Source organism: Anomaloglossus baeobatrachus, chromosome 3, assembly GCF_048569485.1.
Source record: "Anomaloglossus baeobatrachus isolate aAnoBae1 chromosome 3, aAnoBae1.hap1, whole genome shotgun sequence".
NCBI classification, from domain to species: Eukaryota; Metazoa; Chordata; class Amphibia; order Anura; family Aromobatidae; genus Anomaloglossus; species Anomaloglossus baeobatrachus.
Window position 1 is genome coordinate 93228200 of NC_134355.1, and position 25013 is coordinate 93253212.

The 25013-nt window shown below is 45.2% G+C and overlaps 1 protein-coding gene across 1 annotated transcript in view; it reads left to right on the plus strand.

Moving 5' to 3' along the window:
* The window catches only part of TMX4 (thioredoxin related transmembrane protein 4), a 129473-nt gene that overhangs the window by 67100 nt on the left and 37360 nt on the right, over positions 1–25013 (plus strand). The window contains exons 3-5 of the mRNA XM_075338076.1: positions 2347–2392; positions 4554–4682; positions 10759–10804. Coding sequence (XP_075194191.1) covers positions 2347–2392; positions 4554–4682; positions 10759–10804 — 221 coding nt within the window. The remainder of the gene's footprint in view (positions 1–2346; positions 2393–4553; positions 4683–10758; positions 10805–25013) is intronic.

Here is a 25013-nt window from a genome sequence, read left to right on the forward strand (position 1 = left end):
TTGACGTCATTTTCTAAACCTCGAGCCTGAGGTTCGCTCAACTCTAGTAGTGTTAGGCCCTGTGCGCACTGGAAAACGGAATTTTCTTCAGAAAATTCCGCAGGGTCTAAACGAGTACCGCACCCGCGGTAAAAAAAAGTGGCAAACCGCATGCGGTTTGCTGCGGTTTTGCCGCGGTATTTTTACCATGATTTTGATGCGGGTTGGTACATGTGTTTTAATGCATTCAATGCAATAAAGCACATTGAAAAAAAAAAAAGAAAAAGTAATTTCCTTCTGAGATAGATAGTAGATAGATAGATAAATAGACAGAAGAATAGATAGAGGGATAGATAGAGGACAGATCAATCAACAATCGACACGCTGCATTTCTCCCGGCGGTAGTGTAATCACATTACCGGCCATGGGAAATGACCTCTGGTTACCTCTCTGCAGGCTCGTTGCGAGGCTGCATTCTGCACAGTGTCAGTCGCGGCTGAATGCAAGCGACGTGGGACCTCGGTGGATTATGCCGGAGCTGTGTGTTTGGGGGGGTTAATAAAGGGGTGAAAGAGGAGGCTTTTTTGTGTTTTATTTAAAGTAAAGGATTTTTCGGTGTGTGTGTGTATTCACTTTACTTACAGGTTAATCATGAAAGCTGTCTCATAGATGCTGACATGATTAAAGCCTGGACTTAGTGGCGGCGATGCGGAGCCCGCTTTTTTTTTTTTTTATATGTACGTTTGATTTCTATGTGTATTTTATATGTCTGTGTGTGTGTTTACTCTCTGCTCCGCTTCCTCTTCCGGTCATAATGACATCACTTCTTTGCAATCCGCAGGCAGTGATGAACATTATATCCCGAAACCGCGAAATAACGCAGGAAATAACGCAGGAAAGCGCAATGAACCGCACAGAATTTGCTGCCTGCGTTATTCCCTGTGGGATTTCACGATTACATTGCAGTCGATGGAGTGTAATGCCGCAGCGACGTGCAGAAAAGAAGTGACATGCAATTGTTTTCGCTGCGGGAATCCCGCAGCAAAACATGCAGCTGTCAAAATCCGCATAATGCGCACAGCATTTTTTTATCCCATAGGATTTGCTGGTGAATCACTGCAGAGATGTTATGAACATAACATGCAGCAAATCCGCGGCAAAAAAACGATAAGTGCGCACAGGGCCTAACAGTCTTGAGAAAGATCGGTAAGTATAACGGTCTGATACGTACCCTGAACTTTACAGTTCAGGTCCGCCTATCACTAGTTATAATATATCTATCTTGTTTTATCTTAATGGCTCCTACATATTATGATGATGGTTTTTTGGCAATTTAATTTACCTTTTAACAGCATCTAGTACCCAGACTGTTGTAAAACTACCACTCCCAACATGCCTAAATATTCATGGAGTTCTGGGAGTTGTCATTTCACAATAGTGAGGGATCTAAAGGTTGCTGATCCATGAGTTATGGTCTTCAGTGATATTTTTGAAAAGTAATGTATGGTACTTCAGGACCCCACTTCATCCAATGTCCGTCTTAGGCTATGTGCGCACTAGAAATGTGAAGTTTCTCAAGAAAATTTCTTGAGAAACTTCTGGGAGTGAAAGATTTCGGGACCTCCGGAAAAAATCCGCACCAAATCCGCATGCGGATTTGCCGCGGATTTGCCGCGGATTAGCCGCGGAATTGCCGCGATTTTCCCGCGGGTGGTTCCCTGCGGATTTTTGCAGGCTGTACTGCCGAAATCCGCAGGGTACCTGCGGAAATAATGGACATGTTCATTTTCTCAAGAAAGTTTCTCGAGAAATTCTTCTCAAGGAAATTTCTTGAGAAAAATCCGCACCAGTGCGCACAGCTATTTTTTTTTACCATAGAATTTGCTGGGAAATGTTTGCACAAAGATTGCAGACATTTCTCAAGAAATTTCCGCGGGCAAAACGCACTAGTGCGCACATAGCCTTACTGTGGTTGTGCAGTGTGGAGGAACAAGGAACTAGTTACTGTGGAGGAACGATGGACTGTTGAATAACAATGAACTCTGGAAGAACTGGGAATGAACTAGAGATTCTGGAGGAACTGGGAATGAACTAGAGATCCTGGAGGAACTGGGAATGAACTAGAGATTCTGGAGGAACTGGGAATGAACTAGATTCTGGAGGAACTGGGGACTTGGGAAAAACGAGGACCTGGAGAAAAACAAGGGATTAAGGAGTAATGAGGAACTGGGGGTTCCTGTTCTAATTATCAGTTTGGCTCCCCAGTATCATACATCTTGTGGCAAGGCGATATTCGTCTTATCATTTAAAAATTCATCAGATTGCAACTTATTAAAATATGTGGTTTTTCTGTTTTTTTTTTCTTAGGACTTAGCGGACGATTCTTTGTCACGACTCTTCCAACAATATACCAGTAAGTATTATCTTACTTTAAAGATTGCAGGATAATTGGAGCCAGGAAGGGGTTTATTTTTTACTTTCTAATATAAGTAAATTGTGATCTCTTCTCTTATGGAACTTTTTTTCCTTCTTGATTTCACCAAGCAGGAATAAAACCAGAGCTGTAATTTTGTAGTAAAAAAAACAACCAAAAAAAACAAAAAAAAAAACAGCATAACATACAACTTATGACTTGGATTGTTTGCAATGGTCACTTTGCTGTGAGTTGCAACGTGTGGCCGATGGCGATGCAGCTTTGCTGAAGCAACTTTTTTTTTTTTTTTTACGCCACACAACAAAGACTTCATATTATTTTTTTATTTTTTTTGTACAATTTCCCATTGTTATGTTATTCTGGTGAGAATCTACTTTTTACAGTTCTGTAAGCTATGAACATTAAGATTAATGGTCATATTTTTAACATCTGGATACTTTTTCCTTTCGCCCCCAGCTGTCAGCCAGTGTTGCAGGTATTGCTGCCTTCAGCTGTTTATTTCTCTGGCAGAGAGGGGGCAGATGTATGGTGGCATAGATGGCCAACTATGTAATACATCACCAACCAGAGTTTGCTGAAGCCGCTCTACATTAGTGTGTCGGACATTGGCTTGTAGACGGCTCCACCTATGTCTTTCATATGTCTAATGGGGTCCTTAACCCACTATCTGTGACTGTGTAATAAACGTATACGTGTCATACCAATTAGTTCTAATCTCAGGCACAGGGGACATTGTCTGCCATATGACAAAGCAACAGTAATAGAAACGTCCAGTGTTCTTGTACTTGTATGAATGTAGCATCAGGATCCAAAGTTTTAAAGGGAACCTGTCACCACTTTTTTGGCGTATAAGCTGTGACCACCACCACCATGCTCTTATATACAGCATTCTAACATACTGTATATAAGAGCCAAGGCCACTGTGAGAACATAAAAAACACTTTATAATACTTACCTAACGATCTCGCGGTTGGCCATATGGGCGTCTCCGTTGTCCGGTAGCGGCGCCGCCTCTTTCGGCCATCTTCATCCACTTTCTGAAGCCTGTGTGCATGACGTGTCTACGTCATACACACTCGCTGGTCCTGCGCAGGCTCAGGACCTGAATGCCGGCGAGTATGGATGAAGTCGGACGCGTCATGCACCGCGGCTAGAGAAGAAGGAAAACAAAGCTGGCCAAAAGAGGAGGCGCCGGCACAGGACAACGAAGACGCCCATATGGCCCACCGCGTAACCGTTAGGTAAGTATTATAAAGTGTTTATGTTCTCACAGCGGCCTGGGCTCTTATATACAGCATGTGATGTTAGATGACCTTAAGATAGATTAATCAATATCAGATTGGTGGGAGTCCTACATCCGCCACCCCTACTAATCAGCTCTTATTGGCTCTGACCTTTACAGGTTTTGTTCAATGTGTAGCCACCATTTCCGGGTGCTCAAGTTCTTATTGATGTGTATAGGAGCTGATCTGCAGTAGCCATCAGTGGCTGCTAGATATTGTGTTTACATTCTGCCAGAGCTAATAACAGCTGATGAATGGAGGTGACTCCAGAAATCGGATATTGAGGAGTTGTATTTGGGTCTATGCCATGACCTCTTAAAGGGAACCTGTCAGGTCCCATATGCCATGCAACCCGGCAGCATTCATACCTGTGTTCACAAATTATCTGCTTAACCAGCCCTGTGTAACACTGATCACTAATATGAATGTTTAAATAAACAACTTCTAAACCTTGCTTTTCCAATGCTAATTAGGGCTGGGAGTAGCCGAAGGGGCGTTGTTTACCTGGACTAGTCAGCCCTCTTTCCATGTTGTGACACCCCTGTGGGCGTGATAACATGTTTTCCACGAGCTGACATCATTGCCAGCTAATGTATATCGTGCACATGCATGCAGCTCATTTTGGCCACGTCAGCGCGTCTCAGAAGCAGAATTAGGTGCACTGCACTTGATCGTAAGGTCAGGAGACGGCTCACTGGTGTGTCAGTCTCTGCAAGGAGAAAAGCTTTTCCCTTAGACCCCCTTTGAGTGACATATAAATTATTTACAATCTATTTCTTTTCCGAATTGCTAAAGATGAACTTGATTTTTATGAATTCTTCAGCTATGGCTTATACATGTAACCTCGTGTCTCCTAGTGTCATGGATGGAGCGTTCCGACGTTATCATGGCTCAAGGATGGCTGAAGACCTTCACACATTCATTGCAGAACAGAAATGGAAAGTGATCGAGCCGGTGGCTGGATGGCAAGCGCCTTCTTCTATCTTGTAAGACAAAAATAAATTAAAAGCTTACCGTAATGTAACAGTTCACTTTAACACCAGATTTTTCTAGGTCTAGAATCTTGCCCAGATTTCTGATTTGTCTTTTCTGATGCAGACATCCAAATTCTATGCATAAGTAAGACCGAGTTATCCATGCAATGTGCAAAAAAAGTCTGATTTTAAATGTGGGCTCCTAGTATGGGACCTGTACTCCTCTCCACAACTGGGGTGGCCGCCTTTGTCCTGAGCTTTCTTCATCCACTTCTATAGAAGATGCAGAAATGGCGGACCACAAGTGATTGGTGGCTTCCATGTCTCCGTTCTCCACCTGGCTGCTCTGGGCGCCTCACAAGTGGGAGATACTTTATAAAATTCCATTTGACTTCCTGCAGCCATCCCTTGAATAATAACCTGATGTATTTTTGTTTACGGGATTGTCATTTTTACCGTCATATATAACCTTTTTTGTTTTCTCACTTTTACTGTGACCTACAACACTTTTTAGTTCAGGACTTAGACATTGATCTATGTGTGACAGAGGTCATCAATATCAGATCCACTTACATGCCCACCATCTGACACTCCCAGCGTCCAGCTGTTTTCAGGTCCTAACTCTTGGACAAGCCCCACCAATGGCTTCTTTTAGGGATGTTGTGCCCTACTATGAGAGGTAACATTTAGTACACACTGTGTTCTGCAGCGGTTTGATGGCTTCAGTTGTGTCCCTGATGGAGCCCCCCATTACATTGAGACATATAGAATTGAAATGAACGCTTGTGCTCCTTAGCGGCTACGTCCTTCTTTTTAGAGAGGCACAAGAACATAGTTGACTAAACTCTCTTGCCCATCTGTGATGTCAGGCTCCACCGTGAAGGAGCACAAGCGGAGTCCATTTCAATTCTGTTTGTCTCAATGTAATTAGTGGCTCCATCAGGGTCACATCTAAATCTTTTTTTTCAGGGATCTGGACGGAGGCCATAAAAGCCACTACTGAATGCAGGGTGTACCAAGCCTTTTCGGTATATATTGCTCCTGATATGTCTGTCTTAGGCCGAATACTGACTATGATGAACGGAGCTAGTCGGGGGTCTCCTGACCCAAACTCCACTGCCTCATAGGCATATATCAGACTGTCAGGTTTTTGTTACATGATCCACGTATGGTCCATACTCAGACCACGCAACATGGATGTGTGATTCCGGCTTTACTTGCATTCCCTGTAAAGATTACTACACTGGAGTATCTTTTTTACAAAAACCTACTTTCTGCCGTTTCTCTTATTTCTCATGGAAATGAAGGACTAATTTGATAGTAGATAGCATTACATATCCCTTAGTAATTAGGGAAGGCAGAGCATTACACATGGACCTCATTGAAAATAAAAGGCAACAACTTCAATAAGTATAAGCATACAGAGAAAGACAGAAGTCTTTAGATTTGCCTAGATATCCATATATCCCACTGTCAAAAAATGGCAATAAAGAGCTCTATAGTAAACATAGATATTTATTAGACAACAAGTACATGGGATATAAAAATTATCAAAACATTAAAGACAGGAATTTGACAAGGAAAGGTGAAAAAAATCCCCATGTGGGGCCACATGCAAAACCGTGTACAGAATAGCTCCCCGGTAAGAAAGGTGCTGAGGGGTAAAAACAAAACATGCATATAGAGCAAAATAGGAGAAAGATACTTTAGTAAATAAGCTGAACAACGTCAGAAATCTGCATGCTAAAAATCCAGTGAGCTAAAGGTATCACAGCAGCACAGAGTACCGATACAGGGGAGCTTACCAAGGTGAAGTAGATCGCATGGGGACAAGTCCCAACACGTGTTTCGTGCGACTTCCTCAGGGAACCCCTTATTTACTTTATTTACTAAAGTATCTTTCTGCTATTTTGCTCCATATGTATGCTTGGTTTTTACCACTCAGCACCTTTCTTACCGGGGAGCTATTCTGTACACTGTTTTGCATGTGGCCCCCACATGGGGATTTTTTCACCTTTCCTTGTCAAATTCCTGTCTTTTAATGTTTTGATAATTTTTATATCCCATGTACGTGTTGTCTAATAAATATCTATGTTTACTATAGAGCTCTTTATTGCCATTTTTTGACCGTGGGATATATGGATATCTAGGCAAATCTAAAGACTTCTGTCTTTCTCTGTATGCATATGCCTTCGTAAACTGGTTTTCCTGCCAGTTGTACAATAGAAACTAATGCATCACCGCTGCTTCTAGCGATCGGCTGCAGGCAGCATATGGGAAAATCACAATATAATACTACATTTCTTTGCAGGGGAAAATTACTTACTGGCCCAGACCTTCCCTTGCAAAATCAGTTGTCACATTTAGAAAGGGCTTGTCTTTTGGTCTGTAATAAGGCAGAGAGAAGAAAAAGGAATGTAGGTGATTCTTTTACAAATAAGAACCCGATATATAAAGTGTCTCACTTATGTCTCCATATACATTTACGTGAATAATATCTAAATCGGGTCATACAGTAAAAATAGCCTAAAGTGTCTTCATGTGTCTGGCTCAGGATACACTTGGCTCTCGCAGGCATTTCCTACAATTATGATCAGCAGGACTTTATTTTATTTGAAAAATTGATTGTAATCTTCAGACAAAAGACAAACAGCAGAAAGAATGAAATCTCCAGTTATATTTAGGAAGCAGACAGAAAGTTGAGATGAATACAAGATTTTTGTGATGCAAGTGAACCGCGCCTCGAATAATCCTCTCCCAGCGGTATAACCCAAGAGGAAAAATGCTCAAATCACATTAGTGGGGAATTTAAAGGGCTTGTCTAGGACTAAGGTCATTGATATTAGTTTGGAATCTGCAAACAGCTGGTTAGTGTGGGGGGGGGGGGGGGGGGGAGGGGAAGGGGTCGGACCCCATCAAATCGGATATTGACGACCATTCCTTTGGCTAGTTCCTCAGTTTTTAAGTCCTGGACAAAAGATCTTTTATATGTCGCAAAAAAATATTCTATTTCTCGGTAAAAGTGAGAAAGCAAAATATGTCAAGAATTTGAAAAAACAAACTTGATAAGTATTTAGAGATCCATATCATAAGGAAGTAAGAAATAACTGCGTCTGTGAATGCAGCGGTGAAGCCGATGATTAAGGTCGCGCAGCTCGGAGTACTGGCTGAACCGATTCTTTCAGTTGAGGACCCTCCTGGCGCTTGCTTTGACATTCGCATGCAGCAGGCGGTTTACGAGGGATCTAATACTATATAGTTTGATTATAGAGCATCCCACTCCATTCAGTGCATTGTAAAGCACAGTCCAGGGACAGGGGTGCAGTTTTCTGGCCCCCAAAAAAATATAGCATTCATGCTGAATGGCAGAAGCACAGCTTACTAAAGATTTTCAAAGTGTTCTGGTTCTTTGAAATGTCCATTATCATCAGTCAGATCTCGGATTGCAGTGCACTGACTGGCAGCGCTCGGGTTGGGAGACGCTCAGTCCTTCCATGCTTTATGATCGAAGACCGGACCGATAACTAACACATGAAGGAGCCCTAAGGAACGATGCCACATCCTGTGGATAGATCTGTCGTGTATGGTACAGTATCATCAGCACATCACTAGAATGGAGCGCTGATATTGTTAACAGAAAGGAATCCTTAGGAAAGTCAAACCCCCTTTGTCACTGTCTGGAGATTTCTGTAACTAGAAAGTGGTTACGGCAAGAAGCCATATTCAGAGCAATTACATTATGCTCAGAATCTTGTGCCCGATAACAAGTGGTGGCCCAAGGTCAGACATGATGTGCACTTAGGATGTATCAGATGATCATGTTGACTGGATGTCCTTCATCAGAAATAATTTTCTTATTTAAAAAATAAATAAATATATATTTATTTATTATCTCTATTATATCTATCTAATATATAAAGCAGAATGTGTGTCTTACAACCACGACATTTTCCACGGCCACCGTATTTGGCCCAGGGAACGTCATAGACTATGTTTTGAGGGGAAAACGTAACCCCCCGCTTTACCGTTAATCGATAAAAAACATGCTTACATTAGTCAATGGTGCTGGGAACAGATCTGTTATTATAGACTCCAATTATGTACAGAGAAAGAGACACACACACACACACACACACACACAGAGACACACACACAGAAAGAGACACACATAGAAAGAGACACACACGCACATAGAAAGACATGTATGCACACTGAAACAGTTTGGATGTGTGAGGTAATATATTCGCTCTTGACAGATACTCTGGTTATTTATCAGGTGGCCTATAGCAACCAATCACAGCTCTGCTTCTATTTTGTTACAGGTCAAGGAGCTCTGATTGGTTGCTATAGGAATCCAGGTGGTCGTATTTACAATCTCGAAATTTTGCACTGACACCTTATTTGACTCAGGGAACGTCATAGACTGTTTTGAGGGGAAAATGTAACCCTGCACTTTACAGTTAATCGACAGAATACCTGCTTACATCAGTCAGTGGAGTTGGGAACGGATCTGTTATTATAGACTCCAATTATGTTCAGAGAAAGAGACACACAGACACACACACAGAGTTTGGATATGTGAGATAATATTTTGGCTGTTTTGACAATTACCCTGGTTATTTATCAGGTGGCCTATAGCAACCAATCACAGCTCTGCTTCTATTTTGCTACAGGTGATTAATAGGAGCGGTGATTGGTTGCTATATAGGCAATAAAGGACATTGTTAGTATAAGAAGCTTATGTGTGAGGTAATATGATTTTGTGGGAGAGAGAGGACGAGGCAGAGAGAATAGAGTGACATAGTGAGAAGTGGGAGAGAGACAACGAGAGAGAGTTGGGGAGACTCTCGCTTACTATCCCGGGCAACGCTGGCTAGTAATATAATGTATATCTCTCTCTCTATTAAAATAGATTTTGCAATTCTGCTGCTGACATTGGGCCTCATATTAAACTCCCAGTTCCTGTTATTTCTATGGTCACTGGCAGCAGTAGTGACTCTGCCCCTATTGGTTTGTATAAATGCATTATCTGAGCATGCTGTAATCTGGGCAAAGGTCATGGTGCAATAAGGGAAGGGAGTGAGCTGTGACATCACTTACTGTGACTAGTAGATCCTGTGTTATCTACTGCATATGGCAGTGTTACCACTTATTGTAATCCTGCCTGTGATGATAATAAGACTGCAGAAAAGTCTGCTGTAAAGAACAGGAAGTATGAGTCTAATATTGGGTCTAGTGACTAGAATTGCAGGACCTGGTTCATTGGTAGATCACTAATCTGAGAGCTGCCACCTACCTGATGGCCTCCGTGGCTCTTCTTTTGATTAGCCTGCATTGTGCACCGTGGAAGTCGTCACTTAAGGAGCGGTTCACAGGGCTTACATCGATCCGCACCAACTCTATTAGTGACCATTGTGAATATTGAAAAAAAAAAACCAAAAACCCACAAAACAGTATTTGAAGGATTTTTCATTACACTTTGTCTACATTTAATATTGGTCTGTGCAATAATAGACCCGTATTCACCTCCCTGAGAATTGCCACTCTTAATCCTCACATGCAACTGTGTCAACCGTTGAACTGGTAACATTAACATCCAATGGGGAGCATTACATGACGCCTACAGTCTGCGCCTGCTGCCTTTTATTTCCGTTTGAACCAAAATTGATGGATTGAGAAGGCTGGACCCTCAGCTGTCCGCGGGTGGCCTGCAGCCATCACGTGACCCTCACCGGAGAGCGGAGGAGCGGCGATCTTCATGGCTGTGAGGGCTAGTCTTTTTGTTTTAAAACCCAATCTTTGACCAAACAATCTTACATATTGTTGTGGAAAACCCATATAACAAATCAGAGTTTATATAGTCGATTTTTTTTCCAGAAGGAACTTCCCTCTTAGGCTCAGTCCGGTGGAACAACTAAAAAGCCCAAACTGTGCGTTTCCAGTGCAGACGGCCATTGTAGTAATCCATGTCTGCCAGGCCCAGGACGTCTCTTGCAGCCCCCGGTCTCTAGCCAGATCAAGACTAGCTGTAAATTGTGACTATTGATTGTTTGTGTCGCGTCTGTAATGTGGACTCTGTTCTTTTCAGGATGTCTGGGATGGCCGGTCTGTTTCACTTATCAGGATGGATCCGGGTAAGATTTCTTGTCTTGTATATTTCTGCTACAACCGTCAGATAATCTTTACTTGTGTGAACAACATTCTGTATAATCAGATTCTACAATTTCTCTTCATACCTGTTACATCGACATACCAACAAGTGCCCAGCAGCCTCTGTAAGTGCTAAGATGTCTGCAAACATTGAGTATATGACATATGGACTGCATTACTGCTGTACGGAATATACTTTAGTGCATTAATTCATGAGAGCCCACCAGCCACAACAAGGCCCACATATCTTTGGATGGACCCAAATTATAGGCTTTTGTGCATTTTCTAAGTATATTCTATATGGCAGTGATGCAGTTTAAAGGGAACCTGTCAGGTGCAATATGCACCCAGCACCACGAGCAGTTCTGGGCGTATATTACTAATCCCTGCCTAACCGTCCCTGTAAAGAAATAACGCTTGGAACACCATGCTTAGTCTGAACTGGGTGCAAAAACCCTAAAAAACACTTCACTATATAAAGAGAAGGGCTGCACACCAGCGACAGTGCAAGGGGAATGAATGTAAAGCAGAAACTGCTGTATGAATACTGACATGAAAAATACAATAGCTATATGTAAAAATGAGAATATGACAATGGAATCTGCATAACTGCTATAAACTTTAAGAATAAAGAGAAATTTAGCTATTGAATTGATCAATACAATAGAGCGCCAACACCTCGTCACGGTATTCTCTTATTGGGGTCCATAGCTAATGTGTGTCCTCTCATGCAGTTATTTCTTAATTGGTTTATAGTCTTTCGTTTGTGAACCCGACCCCACCCACACCTATTGCCGGTCCACATTATACATATATAGCCTGGGTCTCAGCTTTCCACACACGGTAAGTTTTTTTTTTTTTTTTTTTTTTTTTTTTAACTGCATGAGAGGACACACATTAGCTAGGGACCCCAATGTAAGAGAATACAGTGACGAGGTGTTGGGGTTCTGTTGTATTGATCAATTCAATAGCTAAATTTATCTTTATTCTTAAAGTTCATAGCAGTAATGCAGATTCCATTGTCATATTTTCATTCTTGCATATAGCTATTGTATTTTTCATGTCAGCATTCACACAGCAGTTTCTGGTTTACATTTATTCCCCTTGCACTGTCGCTGATGTGCAGCCCTTCTCTTTATATCACCGTCCCTGTATACACTCGCATAGATAAAGAGATCTTTAGAAAAAGTATTTCTTTATCGTTCCTATGGGAGACCCAAACCATGGGTGTATAGCTTCTGCCTCCGGAGGACACACAAAGTACTACACTCAAACGTGTAGCTCCTCCCTCCTAGCATATACACCCCCTGCTAGCCAGTCCTAGCCAGTTCAATGCTTTGTGTTTCAGGAGGTCACACACACATGCATTCTCTGATTTTTTGATTTTTGATTTTTTTCTTTGGATCAAAGATTTGGAAGAAAAGCGGGTCCAGTCTGGACTCCCGGCATGTCCCTTCTCACCCCACTGTGTCGGCGGTGCTGTTAAGGTTGATTTTCCAGGGCTGGAGCCTTCACATGCCGCGCTCCTACAACACCCTCTGAGAGGCTCTGGTTTGAAGTGGGAGCCAACACGGTTCTCACTGCTTTGCAGGAGACCGGTCTCCATCCACAGCCCTGTTCAGGATCCTGTCGGACGGAGCGCTCATCCCCCAGGGACCTGGCACCTGCGTCTCACAAGCTAAGTACATGAGACGTTATTACCACAGAAAGTGGTCTTTCCAGGGGTCCTTTATACTTTATTTTGTGGGGAGAGTGTGTTTTATGTTTGTGTTAACATTTCCGGCCGGTTCTCCAGTTTTCACTGGAGAACCGCGCCGATGGTGCCTGCACGCCGGCCGCATGTTTAAATCTAGGCCCCGGCTTCGCCTGAGGCCTAGTTTCGGTTTCCACTGCCTCTGCTTGTCAGTCATGCAGAGAGACAGGATGGCTCCGCCCAGCGGCTGTGCAGCACAGGGAATGGACACTCCTCACTGAGGAAGGATTCCCTCCCCTGTCTACCTCATTTGCCGCTCTCAGAGTAGGCCCCGCCCCCTCTCCTCGCTCCGGTCGCCATTTTCTCAGCGTTCTCTGTGCCTGCATAGGCACAGAGATTCCACATTGTGACAAGTGGGGGCCTGGGCTGAGGGACTGGGGGCACAAAAATGTCTATTAAACGGCCTAGCAGCCACAACCTCCGGTTTGTGCAGCTGCTTATTTTATCTGTTATATACTCTGCTGGGGGCCACTCTGGTCAGAGCCCCCACCTCTGCAGCATGTCTCACATCAGAGCAAGGCTGCAGGGCTGTTTTTAATTTGCACTGTATGAGGACTCGTACGGCCGGTACCGAGCACATAAACACAGGAGACGCAGAGTCAGCCTGGAGGCTCATCAGTGGTCCCTCCAGCTGCTCCGGCTTCGGTGGCTGAACCCCCGGTTTGGGCAGAATCCGCTCTTTCCAGGGGATGACCGTCCCGGACTCTGCGGAGCATGCATTAGCCCCCTTCTCAGGGTGTTTCTGCTGCTACTCGCTCAGCAAAGCTCACGGAGGACTCTCCTTCTGGTCTCAGACCCCGTCCTCCTAAAATGGAGACGCAGGGTCCCCTGTCCTTCCCCGTCCCGCAGCTCTGATTCACGAGCTGACTCACTGGACGAGGAGGATGTCCCTACCAGGGGCTCGGACGCTACTTTATGTACCATTGATCTGTCCGAAGGTGACGCAGATGCTAATGATGGGATTGCGTCCATTATACTTGTACTGGACCTCCATCCGTCTGTATCAGGGGAGCACTCCCCGCTGGCAGAAAGGCATCAGTATACCTTAAACAGAACAAGGAGTGTGTTCCTTACCACTCTAGTTTTCAGCCCACTGTGTCCAGGCCCACAGCCTGTCCTGTCAGACCCCAAAGCGGAGTTCTGATGACTGTTTCTCCCTCCCACCAGTGGTGGTCAAGGAGTGAGCTAATTTGTCAAGGGTGGTCCCTCCGGTGTCTAGACTTTCAGCCCGGATAGTTGTATCAGTGGCTGACGGCACCTCTATAGGGATCCCACTGTACATTACTTTTGTACTGGACCTTAATCCGCCGGAGTTACCTTGCCTAAGAGAACAAGGAGTGTGTTCCTTAACCACTCCAGTTTTTCAGGCCTCTGTGACCAAGCCCAGAGTCTGCTCTGACAGACGCTTCCCATGAAGCGTGGTTCTGATGACTGTTTCCCTTTCCACCAGTGGTGGTTAAGGAGTGGGCTCATTCACCAAGGGTGGCTCAGCCCGGGCCGTTATATCAGTGGCTGATGGCTCCTCATTTATAGTTTTGCTGTCCACCAGGTTGTCCTTCTGGCCAAATCTGTTTAGGGGCGGCAGGAGCTTTGTTCTCCTCAGCTTTATAGCAGTGCGGGCTTTCGTAGCCTCCTCTGCTTCTCTAGAGGAGATGCGTTCCCTCACAGGGACTCTATGCCCGAAATGGTTGCCTGAACTTCCAGATTCAGCCTTTTCATCCTATGCCATGTCTGCCATGCTGGAGACTCTCACCGCACCGCGGTGGCCTCGGCTACTTTCCTCGCTATCCGCAGGCTCCTGTGGCTTCGGAAGTGGAAGGCAGATGCTTCTATAGAAGTTCCTTGCTGGGCTCCCTTTTGTTGGGACCAGTCTTTCGAAAACAACTGGATGAAATTGTTAAGGAAGCTTTTGGCGGGAAGAGTTCTTCCATGCCACAATCCCAAATCAGGAAACCTGTCCAGGGCAGGAATCAGCGGAGGTTTTCGTTCTTGCGTTCCTCCATCTGAGCGTTTTCTAAGCCCTCGGCCTCGTCCACTAGTTCGGCCAAGGATCGTAAAACCCAAATGGCGCTCGAAGCCGCGTCTTCAGAAACCGCAGGAGATGCTGCCACTAAGTCAGCTTCCTCCGGGCTATCTGGCCACGCCAGCAACGTCCTTAGTCGGTGGCAGGCTCTTCCACTTTGGCGACGTATGATTTTAACACATCTCCGATCAGTGGGGGCGGGATTACTTCTCCATGGCTACAGGATAGATTTCTATCCACCCGCCAAACAGATTTTTTCTGTCAACTCCCCCCTGTTCCAAGGCCGCCGCCTTCTCACAGGCCGTGGCATTCTTGCAGGCCAATGGAGTAATTGTACCGGTTCCCAATTGGGAACGGTTCTGATATTCTGCTTAAATCTATTCCTAGTCCCCGTAGAGGGCAGGTACTTCCGACCTGGATCTCAAGCTTTTCAAGCATGTTCACGTGCGGCGTTTTCACATGGAGTCTCGGTCTTGTTCCGGGTATTTTCACCGGATCAATTGATAACCCAAGGACATTCCCTAGCATCCATCGACATCAGAGATGTCTATCTGCATGTGCCAATCGCAGCTTCTCACCAGCGTTGGCTACGTTTTGCAATCGGAGTGGTCCAATTCGTGGCTCTTCCCTTGGAGTTAGCCACGGCCCCTCGAGTACTCTCAAGGTTGTGGCAGCTGTGATTAGGGTCCTGCACCCCTAGAGGTTGGCAGTGATCTTTTGCCCTGAACGGCCTTCTTGTCGGGGCTTCATCCAGTGCAGACTCTTAGCAGAGTGCCTCCGCTCACTCTCGCCACGCTAACCAATTCGGGTGGCTTGTCATTCTGTCCAAGACCACTCTGACTTCGAACCAGAAGTTCACGTACCCAGGGACGCAATTCGAGACTCTGTCGGCACTTGTGAAGCTGCCCTTAGTCAAACAGTAGTCCCTCTGCTGGCGGTCGACGTCGTTCCATCAGGCACCAAATACAGGTACTGGATCATATGGTGGCGTCAATGGAAGCGATTCCCTTGCCCAGTTTCTCCTCGGAGGCTGGACATTTTCCGCTGTTGGAACAAGCGAACTTCCTCCTTCCACGGGGTGGTGGCTTCGCCACAGACCAGGGGCTCGTTTCAGTGGTGGCTTCGGCCACTCTGTCTCAGGGACGCTCCTTCCTGGCCCCGTCCCGGGTGATCCTCACCAGGATACTAGTCCATCCGACTGGGGAGCAGTGTTTCTCCACCACGGAGCGCAGGGCGCTTGGACTCTGTCCGAATCAGCCCTCTGGATCAATGTGCTGGAAATCAGAGCTGTGTTTCTAGCTCTCTAAGCCTTTCACCATCTGTTGGCGGCTGGGCACATTCGAAGTCCAGTCAGACGACGTAACAGCGTTTACCTACATCAACCTCCAGGGCGGCACACTCAGCCGCCTGGTAATGTTGGAGGCTCAACGCATTCTTCAGTGGACGAAGGACTCCTAGTCCACCATATCCGCAGCCCATATCCCAGACGTGAAGACTGCGAGGCAGATTATCTCAGCTGTCCATCCGCGGTCCACGATCCTCAGGTTTTTGCGGCAGACGCACTGGTGCATGTTTGGTCCCAGCTTCGTCTGTCTTACGTGTTTCACCCTCGAGCTCTTGCCCAGAATCCTGCGCAAGATCAGTAAGGAGGGCCGTCGGGTCATTCTCATACTCCAGACTGGCCCAGGCAAGCTTAGTACCCTGACCTGCTCCATCTGTCCGTAGTGTTGCCATGGCATCTTCCGGACCGTCCAGACCTTCTCTCAAAGGGTCCGTTTTTTTCCGCCAGAATTCTGGATTCTCAGATTGACGGCGTGGCTCTTGAGTCCTGGATTTTGACGACTTCTGGTATCCCTCCTGAAGTCATCTCCACTATGACTCGAGCTCCGAAGTGTCCTTGGCCTTTTGGCCTTGCCGACCCTCCTGTCCCTTCTACAGTCCGGTCTACAGCTTAGGACTATCCCTCTTTAAGGGACAGCTCTTGGCTCTGTCAGTGTGTGCCAGCGGCGTATCATCCGGCTGGCTCAGGTGCGCTCCTTCAAGGGCGCATCTCACATTATTCCGCCTTACCGGCGGCCTTTGGAGCCCTGGGACCTTAATCCGGTCCTCACGGTTTCCGGAAACCCCCCTTTGAGCCTCTCAGGGAGGTTTCTTTGTTTCGTTTTTCACAGAAAGTGGTCTTTCTAGTGGCCATAATTTCCCTCAAGAGAGTCTCTGTTTTGGCTGCACTCTCTTCTGAGTCACCCCCTTTTTTGTTTTTTCATCAAGACAAGGTGGTCTCCGTCCGACTCCGGACTTTCTCCCTAAGGTGGTTGCTGCTTCCACCTTAACCGGGGCATTTTCCCTGCCTTACTTTTGTCCGGCTCCTGTTCATCGCTTTGAAAAAGCGTTGCATATCCTGGATCTGGTGCGGGCGCTCCGGATCTTTGTGTCTCGCACCGCTGTTATTAGGTGGTGCACCTCTCTCTGGTGCTGACCACTAGTCAGCGTAGCGGTCTCTCAGCATCTACGCCGACCCTGGTTCGTCTTAGGTCGGCCATTTCCGATGCCTACCAGTGTACTCAAGTGCCTTCCCCGCCTGGGATCAGGGCACACTTGACCAGAGCTGTCGGTGCCTCTTGGGCTTTCAAGCACCAGGCTACGGCTCACCAGGTCTGTCAGACTGCCACTTGGATTAGTCTGCATACCTTTTCGAAGCACTACCCAATGCAGGCTCATGCTTCGGCAGACGCGGGCTTGGGCAGACGCTTTTTTCAGGCGGCTGTCGCCCATTTGTGAAGTTAGGTTTCGCCTACTTCTCAGTTTGTCTGTTTATTCCCACCCATGGACTGCTTTAGAACGTCCCATGGTTTGGGTCTCCCATAGGAACGATAAAGAAAAAGAGAATTTTGTTACTTACCGTAAATTCTTTTTCTTATAGTTCCGTCATGGGAGACCCAGCACCCTCCCTATTGCCTGTTGGCAGGTTTCTTGTTCCGTGTGTCTTCACCGGCTGTTGTTGTTGCAGACAGAGGTTCCGGTTGTTCCGGGTTTTACTCTGTCTCTACTTGTGGGTGGATGTCCTCCTTCAGCTTTTGCACTAAACTGGCTAGGACTGGCTAGCAGGGGGTGTATATGCTAGGAGGGAGGAGCTACACGTTTGAGTGTAGTACTTTGTGTGTCCTCCGGAGGCAGAAGCTATACACCCATGGTTTGGGTCTCCCATGACGGAACTATAAGAAAAAGAATTTACGGTAAGTAACAAAATTCTCTTTTTCTAAAGATTGTTTATTATACGCTAATAAGGCCAGGGACTAGTCTCAAGGGACTTTACTTCCTTTGGCTAGTCGGCCTACATATCATGGCAGCACACCCCTGTGGGCATACTAACATGCTAATGAATGCGCTGCACATACCTCACTCAATGGCGGCTGGCAGAGGAAGGATGTGCACGATCCGGAGTCCCCGGCACTTCTGATCATGCGCACTATACCTCACTGATGCCCGGAAGCTTACATCAGTTTAGTGCGCATGATCGGAAGTCCCAGGGATAATACTTTTTCTAAAGATCTCTTTATCTATGCTAGACTATACAGGGACGGTTAGGCAGGGATTAGCAATATGCACCCAGAACTGCTCCTGTGTCTGTGTGCATATTGCACCTGACAGGTTCCCTTTAAATTTCATATATTCATTGATAACAGACATCTTATCTCTTACTGAGGCTGCTGTTTTTTCTATTGTTTCCATTTTATGCAGTTGTAACAGCTTGTTCATGTTCACACTTGCTGTATTCTGTTCAAAAGTGCTGGTCAGTTTTGTTTTGTTTTTTTTGCCCATTACCACCCATAGTCATAATTTTTTGAGTCCCATGAAGGGTTTCATCTGAGTCTTATAAGTTAGGATTTCAATCTATTCTCCAAGTATCATCCTTGTATCGGCTGAATTGATGCCACAATTCTCGCTAATTGTCATTGTATGCCGGAACACGGATCCTATAGATGAAATAGAGTTCTGACCCAAATTATTAAAGGGTTTGTCTCAGAGTAAAGGAAATGGAGGGGGGGGGGGTAGTAATAAAATAAATGAGCCATCACTAATTTGTTGATGTTTGCCGTCCCCAGTTACAGCGCTGAAGCTCCAGTGGTTCTCGCTAGATCTTATTTATTTTTCCTACAGATATGATGTCACATGCATCCACGTGACATCAGCAGCCGGTCACTGGTCCCAGCGTCTCATACCGTACATGCTAGCTTCACCGCTGAGGCCGGCTTTTGGCTGCAGAAGCCTTGTGGATGCATGGCACGTCACACAGCATTGCTTATTTCTAATCTCTTGGACAACCCTTTAACCCTTTCACGACATGCACCGTACATGTACGCCGCAAGTCTGGTGTGAGTTCGCCCCATAACCAGCAGGTAATGGCTGTTTTACTGCCTGGCTCTAACAATTGCGGGCGGAGTGGACCACTGCCCACCATTGTTAACCTGTTAAATTCTCCTGTCAAACTTTGAGAGCGGGATTTAACATGTGTTGCCATAAGGGTGTGCTATTTTAAGTGCCCATCAGTGTGACTGTGGCGTGATGCCAAGTGACTGATGGGCTACTATGATAACAGGGGGTCTGCAGACCTCCGAGCTCGATATAGAAGCCCTGCCTGTGGCCGAGCTTCAAAGGAGACTGTGATTTTCACTATATGCAGCAATGCTGTGGTATATACTGGGACATTGCTGTATGTAGTACAAGCGACCAGACGGTCACAGCTTCAAGTCCCTTAAGAAAACTATTAAGAACAGCGAAAAGTAAAAAAAAAAAGTTTTAAATATGAAACTTTTTTTAAAAAGTTCAAATCACCCATCTTGCCCATTAAGAAATACACATATGTGGTATTATTGCCGCATTCAGAAAAGTTTGATCTCTCCATCTGTCAAAATCTAAAATAATTAACCTTATTGTTAAACAATGTAAACAAAAAAAATATTACAGAATGTCAAAATTGATTTTTTTGGACTCTGCAACACCACAAAAAAATGCTGTAACAAGCGATCAGAGCGTCTGATCTGTCTCAAAATGGTATCAATATAAACATCATCCTGCAAAAAAGAATCCATCAACCGAAAAATAAAAATGTTACTTGTCTCGAAAAAATTGCAACACAACCTCCCCATTTTTTTTGCACACTGATGATTTTTTCTCCTCCACTAAAATAATGAAAAACTGTACATGTTTGGTATCCCCATAATCGTGCTGACAAGGAGAATCCGATTTTGAGGTCCTTTTTACCACAAAATAAGCACTGTAAAAACAATTCCGAATTTGTGCTTTTCACAATTTCATCCCCATTTAGAATTTCTTTTACAGTACAGAGCCCCGAAGACTATATCTGTGAAAATTACCAATAGGACTCGAATGTGAGAAAGGGATGATGGAATGAGCCATTTCGGTTAGGGTACTTTCACACTTGCGTTATTTTCCTTCCGTCACAATTCGCCCTTTTGGAAAACAGCGGAATCCGTTAACGGATTCCGCTGTTTCCCACAGATTTGTATGGATGACGGATTGTGCCAAAAGGACCTGCGTTGCTTCCGCTCAGCGGGAGGAACGCAGCATGCACGTTTGTTTGAGCAGCGGAATCCTTAGGATTCCACTGCGCATGCTCTCTCTGGCTCCCTGCACCCGTAACCAAGGTAAATATCTGGTAACCAAGCAAAGTGCTTTACCCAATATTTACCCTGGCCACGTGTGCAGGGAGCCCGACACTTCCCTGCTCGGCTCCGCCCCCTCCCGCACTCCACTCCGCATGTACACACACACACACACACACACTCACCTATCCTCAGCGCCATTGCCCCGCTCGGCTCCATCCACTCCGTACTCTGCCCCCCGCACACATTCTCGGCGGCCGAACGATCAGCTGATCACCTGGCGACCAGCTGCTGGGAGCGATCAGCTGATCACCCGGCGCTGGGAGAGATCAGCTCATCACCCGGCGACCGGCTGCTGGGAGCGATCAGCTGATCGTTCACAATAGTCTGCCGCCGGTGAAACTGTGTAAAAATAAAAAAAAAAAAAAAAAAAAAAGGCTGATTGCGTTGTTTGTACGATCTGTTGCATCCGTTGTGCCACTATAGGCAACACATCCGTTGCATCTGTCACACAACGCAATTCAACGGATACCGTTTAACGCAAGTGTGAAACTAGCCTTAGGAAATCAGCCCCAATCTGTTGAAGCCAAGTTTCCCGGGGCTTTTTTAGAGTGGGATATTGACTACCACTTGTCAGACAGGACCAGGATGAATCTGTGACGTTATCCCGGCCGGTACCTGCTGCGGTCCATCTACTGCAACACTGCTCAGTCCAGAAACGCTACTCTTCCCTTTATATAACAGCAAAGATCTGGCAGGATCCTACTCTTATGTAATAGGTTTGGATTGTATTTTATAAAAAAAACCCTCCAAAACATTAGTATTCAATAATGAATCACTTTAAAATGAAGCCAAATGCATGTTTCATTAGATAACCTAAGAGCAGTGCATCCACATTCCCACTCCGCTCAGCCAATTCTGGCTGCTGCTGCCGGTGTGCAGCGCTGTCCCCCTCTCTAGGCTCCAGCCCCCCTCCTGATGCCTAATGCTCACAGAAGTCAGGCTAACTTTCTTTGCTGTAGATTGGTGCCACCTTCTGGTCGTATCTGATAATGGCGCTGCTTTAGTTCTCAGGTATAAAAAGATACGAGATAAAATAAAAAACAAAAAAGCATCTAGGCAATTTTGGCCTCTTTGACCTAGACAATTTATTTTAATACGGTCTGTCGTTGGTTTTTAATGTACCTGACCATAACAATACCAAAATGGTTTTTTTTCTGTGTAAGTTTCTGTTTTTTGTGCACAGTAACTAATACTGCTCTATACAGTGCTGGCCAAAAGTATTGGCACCCCTGCAATTCTGTCAGATAATACTCAGTTTCTTCTTGAAAATGATTGCAATCACAAATTCTTTGGTATTATTATCTTCATTTATTTTGCTTGCAAAGAAAAAACACAAAAGAGAATGAAACAAAAAATCAAATCATTGATCATTTCACACAAAACTCCAAAAATGGGCCAGACAGACAAAAGTATTGGCACCCTTAGCCTAATACTTGGCTGCACAACCTTTAGCCAAAATAACTGCGAACAACCACTTCCGGTAACCATCAATGTGTTTCTTACAATGCTCTGCTGGAATTTTAGACCATTCTTCTTTGGCAAACTGCTCCAGGTCCCTGAGATTTGAAGGGGCCTTCTCCAAACTGCCATTTTGAGATCTCTCCACAGGTGTTCTATGGGATTTAGGTCTGGACTCATTGCTGGCCACTTTAGTAGTCTCCATTGCTTTCTATCAAACCATTTTCTAGTGCTTTTTGAAGTGTGTTTTGGGTCATTGTCCTGCTGGAAGACCCATGACCTCTGAGGGAGACCCAGCTTTCTCACACTGGGCCCTACATTATGCTGCAAAATTTGTTGGTAGTCTTCAGACTTCATAATGCCATGCACACTGTCAAGCAGTCCAGTGCCAGCGGCAGCAAAGCAACTCCAAACATCAGGGAACCTCCGCCATGTTTGACTGTAGGGACCGTGTTCTTTTCTTTGAATGCTTCTTTTTTTTCCTGTAAACTCTATGTTGATGGCTTTTCCCAAAAAGCTCTACTTTTGTCTCATATGACCAGAGAATATTCTTTCAATACGTTTTAAGCTTTCTTAGGTAAGTTTTGGCAAACTCCAGCCTGGCTTTTTTATATAGGTAGAGAAAAGGTACTCCAAAGTATCATAAGGGTTAAGGGGTGGTTCCAGATTCTGCTGGGACCCCACACCATTAGCACAAACTCAACAACATAGTTTGGTAAGAAAGAACAAGAGTTTTTAAAGTGCAAAGCAGTACAAGTTTTTATTTAGACAAGGTGAGGATAAACATCCAAAATATCATTAAAAACATGTTAAAAATTAATGGCGGATAAGTCCCACATACATTAATAACATTGGCAATGGTGTATACATACAAGACACATACCAGCAGTACTAACGGTTATACGAAAGGGACACGTGGGCATAGGATGTCAGTGAGCTGTTTCTCTGCATGCAGAACAGCCCATAAGCATTGCAGCACAATAATGTATCTAGCCCATATAGGGCAAATAGCCCCACTACAGCCCCTGCACCGATAGGCGTGTGTGATGCCTATAGTGAAAATGAACACCAATACTCAGCCAAGATAGTGAAGACAAAGGGGACACCGTCAGGAACGAGCCTCAAGACGACCTACGTACGTTTCGATTTCAACTAATGGTAATCTTCATCAGGGAGAGGCATCTCGTACCACTCACTCCCGATGGCAGGCTTTAAATGTGTGGAAGTAATCGCTCAAAACCCGGAAGTCTCATTGACGGCGGTCACGCAAGTACGCCGGGCCAAGTCGCGCGAGACGTCAGCCGTCACGTCACGTCGCTATCGCGCATGCGCGGGAGCGGGGACGCGTCTCCAAGGCTCCCGCGCATGCGCGCGACGCACAGACGGCCGCGGCTGCGCGCGCACCACCCCGGCACCAAGCGCGACCGCACAGAGACAGCCGCGCCTCACAACAGCAGAGGTAATCACAAATATCAGTCTCTATACATATAATCCGCGTCTTATGATGTTCAGTGTTGACTTTTTTATATCTCTGGGTAAGAAGTGGGGTCTTCCTGGGTATCCTGCCATACAGTCCCTTTTCATTCAGACGCCGACGGATAGTACGGGCTGACACTGTTGTACCCTCGGACTGCAGGGCAGCTTGAACTTGTTTGGATGTTAGTCGAGGTTCTTTATCCACCATCTGCACAATCTTGCGTTGAAATTTCTTGTCAATTTTTCTTTTCCTTCCATATCTAGGGAGGTTAGCCACAGTGCCATGGGCTTTACACTTCTTGATGACACTGCGCACCGTGGACACAGGAACTTTCAGGTCTTTGGAGATGGACTTGTAGCCTTGAGATTGCTCATGCTTCCTCACAATTTGGATTCTCAAGTCCTCAGACAGTTCTTTGGTCTTCTTTCTTTTCTCCATGCTCAATGTGGTACACACAAGGACACAGGACAGAGGTTGAGTCAACTTTTAATCCATGTCAGCTGGCTGCAAGTGTCATTTAGTTATTGCCAACACCTGTTAGGTGCCACAGGTAAGTTACAGGTGCTGTTAATTACACAAATTACAGAAGCATCACATGATTTTTCAAACAGTGCCAATACTTTTGTCCACCCCCTTTTTTATGTTTGGTGTGGAATTATATCCAATTTGGCTTTGACAATTTTTTTTATTTTTTTTTTCATTGAAGACAAATTAAATGAAGATAATAATACCAAAGAATTTGTGATTGCAATCATTTTCAGGAAGAAACTGAGTATTCTCTGACAGAATTGCAGGGGTGCCAGTACTTTTGGCCAGCACTGTATGTAAACAAGAAAAGAAAGTGTTCTGTTCCTTTTTAAAGTTGATGATTTTTAATCGTATGGCTATGTAATATAAAAACGGGCTCAATTTATACATACTGTATTGTGGGATAGAAGCAGAGGTGAGGAAAATTCACTACAAGGGGGGAGTGGAATGTGGGTCATCTTATTTTATAATTTTAAGAAAAAACAAGAAAAAAGACCTGGAGTATGAGATGGTATACACGCAGCTTGTAAGCTCATGTTCAAACTGGCCATAAGACAAAGAAAACCCAAGGTAAAACCAATATAGACATACCACACATACCATATATCAAAAATAGTGTTTACTAAATACCTTCTATTTAGTTATATGTGCTATGCTTTTATCTACAGCAAGGGCAGAGTATATGTCCATATTATTTTTATCTTGGCCTTTTTTTTATAATTTTAAGGTCAGGTTCTCGCAACATGTGCAACGTGTTTTTTTTTTTAGGACCACTTAGTCCTGTACGCGGCAGGTCCTGACCTGTGGGGCCGTGAGTATCCTCCGCCGGATCAGGGTCTGGCAGCTGCGGTCTCTTGCAATGGATGACGCTTGCGACTCTGCAGCAAACAATTGACATGCTGCAGCTCGGAAAGCCGCACCGCAGGTCAGCTTTCGCTGCGGGCCACACATGCACAGTGGGCATGGAATTTCTATATATTCCATACACTGTGCTTGTGCTGTACATCGCAGTATTTTGGACACGGCGAAAACACGCTACATCCAAAAGGCTGCAAACACTGATCGTAGGCACACACCCTTAGGAGTCAAAAGTAGAGCTGTAACCCGTGCAGCACCATCACAATGTTAATCTGCATAGCTAACAGGAAAGTAAAGCAGCTCCAATCAGTTCAGGTGTGCGTGTAGCTACGAGCTGCGACCTGCTGACCCAATCATAGGAGAGGCCACTCTCTGTTGTGATAGCCTGTGACATGCAGCGATCGTGTGT